Source organism: Platalea leucorodia, assembly GCF_965183815.1.
Source record: "Platalea leucorodia genome assembly, chromosome: 26".
Lineage (NCBI taxonomy): Eukaryota > Metazoa > Chordata > Aves > Pelecaniformes > Threskiornithidae > Platalea > Platalea leucorodia.
Window position 1 is genome coordinate 474,101 of NC_138848.1, and position 7,987 is coordinate 482,087.

At 74.8% G+C, this 7,987-nt stretch overlaps 1 protein-coding gene across 1 annotated transcript; it reads right to left on the reverse strand.

The window, feature by feature from the left end:
• Positions 1-65: 65 nt before the first annotated feature.
• On the reverse strand, positions 66-6,408 carry SAMD4B (sterile alpha motif domain containing 4B). The gene is given in 15 exon segments (XM_082333674.1): positions 66-192; positions 308-391; positions 609-699; positions 701-727; positions 1,333-1,362; positions 1,364-1,529; positions 1,949-2,067; positions 2,184-2,269; positions 2,358-2,598; positions 3,006-3,092; positions 3,196-3,305; positions 3,398-3,649; positions 4,083-4,535; positions 5,216-5,641; positions 6,349-6,408. Coding segments are annotated over 14 exon segments (1,971 nt in total). The 5' UTR covers positions 5,412-5,641; positions 6,349-6,408; the 3' UTR covers positions 66-163.
• Positions 6,409-7,987: the final 1,579 nt, after the last annotated feature.

The window sequence follows — 7,987 nt, forward strand, 5'->3', positions numbered from 1 at the left end:
GGGGGAGGGGGGCAGGGGGGTCAATCCCCCCCCCCCCCCCCGCTTATTTTGGGGTCCCCCCCGGCGGGGGGGTGCTGAGGGTGACTGGTGTCGGAGGGGGGTGCCCCCCCCCGGGGGGGGTGCTAAGGGTGGGACCCCCCGATTTGGGGAGGGGGCGGCGCCATCAGATGGTGGAGGTCTTGTCTGTGCCATCTGTGGGGGGGGGGCGGGGGGGTCAGGGGGCGCGGGAGGGGGGTCGCGCCCCCCCCTGCCCCCCCGCCCCATGTCCCCCCCCCGCCCCCCCCCGCGCCCCCCGCGCCCCCCTCACCGCCCAGCGCGTGCTCCGTCATGCTCAGGCACAGCGACTCCAGCGTGGGGTTGATCTCCAGGTCGGTGCCGGGGAGGGGGCACTCTGGGGGGGGGGGCACAGGGGTGAGGGGGGGGGCCCAGGCACCATGACCCCCCCCCCAGATCCCCCCCCAAACCCTCCCTGTGGGGGGCCCGGCCTCCTGCGCCCCCCCCAACCCCTCCCGGGGGGTCCATCCTGCACCCCCAGACCAGAACAGCCTCCCTCCCCCCCCCACATTTGCCCCCCCCCCCCATTTCGGGGCCCCCCCGCCCCCACCTACCCTGGGGGAAGGCGAGCAGGGCCTGGGGCGAGGTGTGGACGGGCAGCGAGTGGGTGCGCTGCACCGCGCTGCGGCTCCCCGGGGACCCCCCCGGCCCCCCCGCTGCCGAACCACAGGCTCTGGCGGGGGGGGGGGGAGAGGGTGCTGGTTAGGGGGGGGGGGGGCTGGCATCCAGGAGGGCCCCCCCAAAAAAGACCCCCAGGATCTGGGGCCCCCACTCCCCCCCCCCCAGGGATCCCAGAGTGAAGGAGCCCCCCCCAACGACCCCCAAATCTGCCCCCCCCCAAGCCCTAGGACTGCCCCCCAAATCCCCAGGGACCCCAGCATCCACCCCCCCCCCCCCCCAGACCCTCCCCAAACCCCCAGGGACCCCAGAATCCACCCCCCCCCACCCCAAGACCCCTCCCCAAACCCCCAGGGACCCTCAAATCCGCCCCCACACACCCCAAGACCCCCCCCAAATCCGCCCCCACACACCCCAAGACCCCCCCCAAATCCGCCCCCACACACCCCAAGACCCCCCCCAAATCCGCCCCCACACACCCCAAGACCCCCCCCAAATCCCCCACCCCCCGCCCCAAGACCCCCCCCCCAAATCCCCAGGGACCCCAGAATCCACCCCCACCCACCCCAAGACCCCCCCAAATCTGCCCCCCCCCCCCCCAAATCCCCAGGGACCCCAGAATCCCCCCCCCAGGACCCCGCACCCATCCCCATCACCCACCTGGCGGCCCTGGGCGCCGAGGGGGGGGGCCGCCGAGGGGGGGCCGGGGGGCGGGGGCCCCCCCCGCCGGCCCCAGCAGCCCCAGCCGGGCGGGGGGCAGCGCGCGGGGGGGCAACGCGAAGGGGCGCTGCCCCCGCCGCCCCCCCGCCCCCCCCACAGAGCCAGCTATGGGGAGCGAGTTGGAGCCGAAGGCCCAGCTGGGGGGGGACACACACACGGGGGGGGGGGGTCAGGGTGGCACCGGCCCCCCCAAACCCCCCTGCCAGCCCCAGGGGCTCACCCCGGGGTCACCCCGAGCCCCCCCAGGGGAAAACGAGGCACCCCAGCCCTTGGGGGTGGGAAATGGGGCACCCGGGGGTGTCCGGGGGGGGGGCAAGACCCCCCTCAGACCCCCCCAGATTGGGGAGGGGAGGCAAATGGGGCATTGGGGGGGTGCAAGGGGAGGGAATAAGGCACCGGGGGGGGACACAAGAGCCCCCCAGGGGAGTCCCAAGGGGATAAACGCAGCACCCGGGGGGTCCCAAACGCCCCGAGGGGGGCCACAAATTGGGGGAGAGGGACGGGGTCCCAAGGGGCAACCGGGGGGGGTCCCGCCCCCCCCCAGACGCCCACCTACCCCTTGGGGGGCCGATAGCCCTGGCCGTCGAGCGGCACCTTCTTGGGGAAGGCGCGGAGCAGCTTCAGGACCTGCTGCTTCCAGGAGAGGAGCCTCTTCTTCTGCGTCTCCGTGAACGCCTGGGGGGACACACGGACACCGGGGGGGGGGGGGGGACATACGGACATGGGGGGGCGTCAGGGGGCGGCACGCGGCCCCGCGGTCCCCCCCGAAGCCCCCCGAGGCCCTGCCCTACCTCGTGGCTCAGGCACTTCTCGAGGAGCTGGAGGTAACTGGTGATGTTCTCCTCGTCCGGCCGCGACACCAGCAGCTGGGTGCACACTGAGGGGGGGTCAGGGAGGAACCCGGGCACCCCGGGACCCCCCCCCAGCACCCCGGGACCCCCCCCCAGACGAAGCGAAGGTCTCACCTTTGCCCATGACGCGGGTGAACTGCCCCGGGATGTCCCCGTCGGGGACGGGGGCGGCGGGGGCCTCGGCGTCGGCGGCCGGGTGGGGGGGGAAGGTGTCGGCGGCCCCCGGGGGGGCCCCGTCGGGGGTGCCGTTTGGGGGAGGGGCGGCCGGGGGGGGCCGGAAAGCCTTGATGGGGGTCACCATGATCTGCTGGAGCTCCTGCAGCGCCGTCCACAGGTTGCCCCCCTCCAGGATGTCCTGCGGGGAACGGGACACGTAGGACAGGGCCGGGGACGCACGTGGGGGACGAGCAGTGGGACACGGGGATCTTGGGGGGGAGCAGGGACCCCCCCAGCCCTAGGGACATGGGGGGGGACACGACCAGGGACACCCTGTGCCACCCCTGGGGACTCGGGGGGGACTGGGGACCCTCTGTGCCACCCCTGGGGATGCAGGGGATGTGAGGGGGGGGGACCAGGGACACCTGTGCCACCCCTGGGGACTTGGGGGGGGACCAGGGACACCCTGTGCCACCCCTGGGGACACCCTGTGCCACCCCTGGGGACATGAGGGGACCAGGGACACCCTGTGCCACCCCTGGGGACTTGGGGGGGGACCAGGGCCACCCCCGGGGACCCGAGGGCCACCCCCCGCCGGTGCCACACCTTCTCCAGCGCCCTGAGGACGCTCTGCCGCTCCCGCAGCTTCTGGATGCTGAGGGCGATCTTGTGCCGTGCGCCCTTGGTGACGTTCTGCGGGGACAAGGAGGGACAGGCGGGGTGGAGGGGGGTGTCCCCTCCTCCGGGGGTGGCGGGGACACGGTGGGGGGACACGGGGGGAGGACCCCCGTCTCACCTGCGACTCGAGGTGATGCTCCGTCAGGGTCATCATCTCCTCGTACGTCATTTGGGAGAAGAGCGCCGCGTACTTGTGCAGCCGCAGGCTCTTCAGCCAGGAGGGGACATCTTTGGGGCGGGGGGTGACACGGGGGCGGGCGTGAGGTGACAGGTCCCCACGGCCCCCTCCCCAGGCCACCCGCGCCTGCCCCGTCCCCCACCTTTCATGCCGCTGCCGTCCTCCTGGAAGGTGTTGCGGCCGCCGGCCGGCTCCTCGGTCTGCTCGCTGCCCGAGGAGGCCACGCTGCTCTGGGGCGAGAGGGGCGCGTGGTCCCCGAAGGGGGGCCGGGGGGGGCCGGGGACAGCGGGCTCGTCACCCCCCCCCGGCCACTCGGTTCCCCCTCCCTGGGGACTGCCGGGCACCAGCGAGAGGGAACGCTTCAGCGGGCTGGGGTGCAGCTGGCAGGGCAGAGCTGTGGGGAGCGGGGGGTCAGGGGGGGCCCGGGCGCCCGGGTCCCCTCTGCGGGACCCCCCCAGGTCCCCTGTGTCCCCCCCCAGGTCCCTCCTCAGCCCCTCAGTGCCTCCCCCAGCTCCCCGTGCCCCCTCCCCGTCCCCCTCCAGCCCCACCCCCACCCCCAGCTCCCCTCCCCGGACGCCCAGGTCCCCCCCCAGCTCCCTCCTCGGCACTTAACGTCCCTCCCGCACCCCCATAGCCCTTAACGTCCCCCCCCCCAGTCCCGCCGCAGCCCCCTTGTCCCCCCCAGACCCCTCCCTGTCCCCCCCCGACCCCTCCTCACCCTCACCCGTCCCTCGACACCCCCTCCAGGCCCCTTCCCAACCCCCTTGTCCCCTCCCCGTCCCCCAGTGTCACCCCTGGACCCCTTCCCACCCCCCGTCCCCACTCACCCGCTCCCCCCAGGCCGTTGCCGCTGGCGGGGGGGTGGAAGGGCGGGTGCCCGTTCTCCCGGGGGGCCGCCTCGGGCCAGGCCGGCCCCAGCTCGGGGGCCGCGTGCTCGGGCCACTCGTGGGGAGGCGGCGGCCGTCGAGGGGCGTCGGGGCGGGGGGGTCGCGCCGGGGGGCCGCCGCCGCCGGCCAAACGCTCCTCTAAGTGGCCCAACCAGAGGGCCAAGGCGCTGCGGTCGTCCAGGGTGGTGGCGGGGTGGATGAGGGCGTAGGAGAGGAGCTGCCGGCTCTCCTCCACGCAGCGGTTGCTCTCGATGGCGTACGCCAGGATCTTCTGCAGCCGCTTCATGTACTCGGCCTTGGCGGCGGCGTTCCCCGGCTGCAGGAGCGGGAGGTGGGCCAGGAGCAGGGCCACCGCCGCCTCCGCCGGCTCCTGCGGCCACTGGCTGATGGCGGCTGAGGAAAGGGGGGGAAAGGGGTGAGGGGGGTGTCGGCGTCACCGCGGAGCCCCGGGGGACGGCACCGAGGAGGGGACGAGGCTGCGTCCCACGTGGAATCGCCTCGTCGGGATGCGGGGGGCGATGGAGCTAAACCACCCCCCCTCGGGCTGGAAACGGGGGAGCAAAACCCTCTGGGGGCCAAATACAGGGGGCTAAAACTGGGGACAAAATCCCCCCGTTTCCCCCGAGGAAGATGGGAGCCCCATGAGCCCCCCAGTTGTCCAGGAACGCACCGGGAGACGCCCCCGAGGACCGCAGGAGGGGACCCCAGAGGTGACAAAGGGGGAGCCCCGGGGCGAGGCGGGGAGCCCTGCCCAGCACCCAGGGAGTTTTTGGGGTCCCCGTAAAGCTCCCACGGGGCACCCAGGAGCATGTGGGGAGCCCTTGGGGGGGGGTGGGATGATGCACAGAGACCCACCACGCGCAGCGAGAGCCCTCGGGGGCTCCGCGGAGCCCCAGGGAACCCACCTGCCCACCCAGGGAGTCCTGGGGGCGCCCAGGGAGCCCGTCTGTCCGCTCAGGGATAGCTGGGGTGCCCACTCACCCACCCAGGGAGCCCCGTGGGTCCCTACAGAGCCCACCTACCCACCCAGGGAGCCCCTGGGGTCCCCAGGGAGCCCCCCGGCCACGACTCACTGGCGCTGTTGGCCTCGGCCTCGAGGAGGTGGATGTCGGTGCAGTCGGCCAGCGAGTGCTCGAGGCAGAGCTGGAGGAAGCGGGCCTGGGTGCGGGTGACGCGCTTCAGCAGCGAGAGCAGGGCCACCGTCTGCTCGCACTCGTTCCAGCCCTTGAACCACCCCGCCACGATCCCCACCTGATCCCGGAACATCATGGCGGTGCCGGGGGGGCTCACGGCGGCGGCGGGGAGGGGGAGACGCGGGGCCGGCCGTGCCCCCCCCTCACATGGCGGCGATGCAGCGGCCGCGGTGGGGGCCCCCGCGGGGCCTGGCTGCAGAGTCGGTGCCCCCCCGGGCCAGGGCGGGCATGGGCGGGGGGAGCGAGGCCCCGACAGCTCCGGCCGGGCCTCCCGGCTGCGTTCCCGTGGGAGAGCCCCAGAGATCCCTGCGGAGAGAGAGGAGGCGGGGCGGCGTCAGGGCCGGGGACCCCCCCGGCGGGGATGGGGACCCCCCCCCCGTGCGACCGGGAGCACCTCAGGCTGCCAGTTCAGCCCTGCCAGGACAACCGGGACCCCCTGGGGGTGCCCACCCCGCCCCGTACCCGCTCCCAAAACCCAGCGAAGGGACCCCCGGCCCCGCCCAGCCCGGGGAGACGCGGGACCCCCCGGGAGCGGCGCGGGACCGCTGGGATCGCCCGCCCGGTGCCCGGCTCCCCCCCGGCAGCACCCGACCCCCGGGAAGAGGAGAAGGGGGAAGCGGCCGGGGGAGCAGCCGAAGGGGCTGCGGGGGACGGCGGGGCCGTGGGACGCGGAACGGGGCGGGCCCGGGCGCAGAGGGGTCCCGGGGCCCTTCAGCGCCCTCCCGGCGGGCGAAGCGGGCAGGGCCGGGAGCGGGGCGCTCCCAGCGCCGTCAGGGAGGACGAGGGGGCCGGGGCGGGGGGGCCGGGCCCGGCGCTCGGTACCGGTGCGGGGCGGGGGGGTGGGGGGGGGGGGGCGGTCAGTTAGGGCCCGGCCGGGGAGGCCGCGCCGGGGGCGGCCCAGGCCCGGCGGCCGCGGGGAGGGGCCGGGGCCCCGGGGCCGGGGCCGGGCCCGAGGCTGGGCCCGAGGCGGGGGCCGGGGGCTGCGGCCGGGCCCGGGGCCGCCCCTCACTCACCGCCGCCGCCGCCGCCGCCGCACTCGGAGGCGCCGTCGCCGCCGCGCAACGTCAGCGCGCACGGCACGCACGGTGCGTCACCGCGCCACTGCGCATGCCCCCGCCGCCGCGCCCCGCCCCTTCCGCCGCCCGCACGGCCGCAGCCAATGGGAGGGCGGCAGGGTGGGACCGCCGCTTCCGGCGGCGAGCCGTCCGCCTCGCGCCGCCCCGCCCCGGCTCGCCATTGGACCGCGGCGCTGCCAATGGGAGCGCGGGGGCGGCCCTCGCGGCGCCGCGGCCCCTCCCCTTTGCGCCGGCCACGCCCCCTCCCTCCTGCCACGTCCCTCCCGAGGCCACGCCCCTCCCTGGGCCAGACCACGCCCCTCCCTGGGCCTAGGCCACGCCCCGTGCCCTGGGCCACGCCCCCTCGGCCTCACTCTGCCCCCTCCCGCACCCGGGCCCCTACCCGGGGGCGGGGCCTGAGGGGGCGGTGCCTGAATGGGCGGGGCTTTGGGTGGGGGACGGGGCGGGGCCTCTGGGGGCGGGGCCGTGACTCGGGGGCCGTGATTACGGGGCGCGTGACCCTGGTCCCCAGCGTCCCCAGTGTCCCCAGTGTCCCCAGCCCCTGCCTCCCAGGGTCCCCCAGTGTCCCCAGTGTCCCCAGCCCCTGTCTCCCAGGGTCCCCCAGTGTCCCCAGCGTCCCCAGTGTCCCCCAGTGTCCCCAGCCCCTGCCTCCCAGGGTCCCCCAGTGTCCCCAGTGTCTCCAGTGTCCCCCAGTGTCCCCAGTCCCTGTCTCCCAGGGTCCCCCAGTGTCCCCCATGTCCCCCAGTGTCCCCAGTGTGTGCCTACTCTGTCCCCAGTGTCCCCATTGTGTGTCCCAGTGTCCCCAGTGTGTCCCCAGTGTCCCCCAGTGTCCCCAGTGTCCCCAGTCCCTGTCTCCCAGGGTCCCCCAGTGTCCCCCATGTCCCCCAGTGTCCCCAGTGTGTGCCTACTCTGTCCCCAGTGTCCCCATTGTGTGTCCCAGTGTCCCCAGTGTGTCCCCAGTGTCCCCCAGTGTCCCCAGTGTCCCCAGTCCCTGTCTCCCAGGGTCCCCCAGTGTCCCCCATGTCCCCCAGTGTCCCCAGTGTGTGCCTACTCTGTCCCCAGTGTCCCCATTGTGTGTCCCAGTGTCCCCAGTGTGTCCCCAGTGTCCCCCAGTGTCCCCAGTGTCCCCAGTCCCTGTCTCCCAGTGTCCCCCAGTGTCCCCCATGTCCCCCACTGTCCCCAGTGTGTGCCTACTCTGTCCCCAGTGTCCCCATTGTGTGTCCCAGTGTCCCCAGTGTGTCCCCAGTGTCCCCCAGTGTCCCCAGTGTCCCCAGTCCCTGTCTCCCAGGGTCCCTCAGTGTCCCCCAGTGTCACCCAGTGTCCCCAGTCCCTGTCTCCCAGTGTCCCCCAGTGTCCCCAGTGTGTCCCCCAGTGTCCCCAGTGTCCCCAGTGTCCCCAGCCCCTGTCTCCCAGGGTCCCCCAGTGTCCCCAGTGTCCCCCAGTGTCCCCAGTCCCTGTCCCCCAGTGTCCCCCAGTGTCCCCCAGTGTCCCCAGTGTGTCCCCCAGTGTCCCCCAGTGTCCCCAGTCCCTGTCTCCCAGGGTCCCCCAGTGTCCCCAGTGTCCCCCAGTGTCCCCA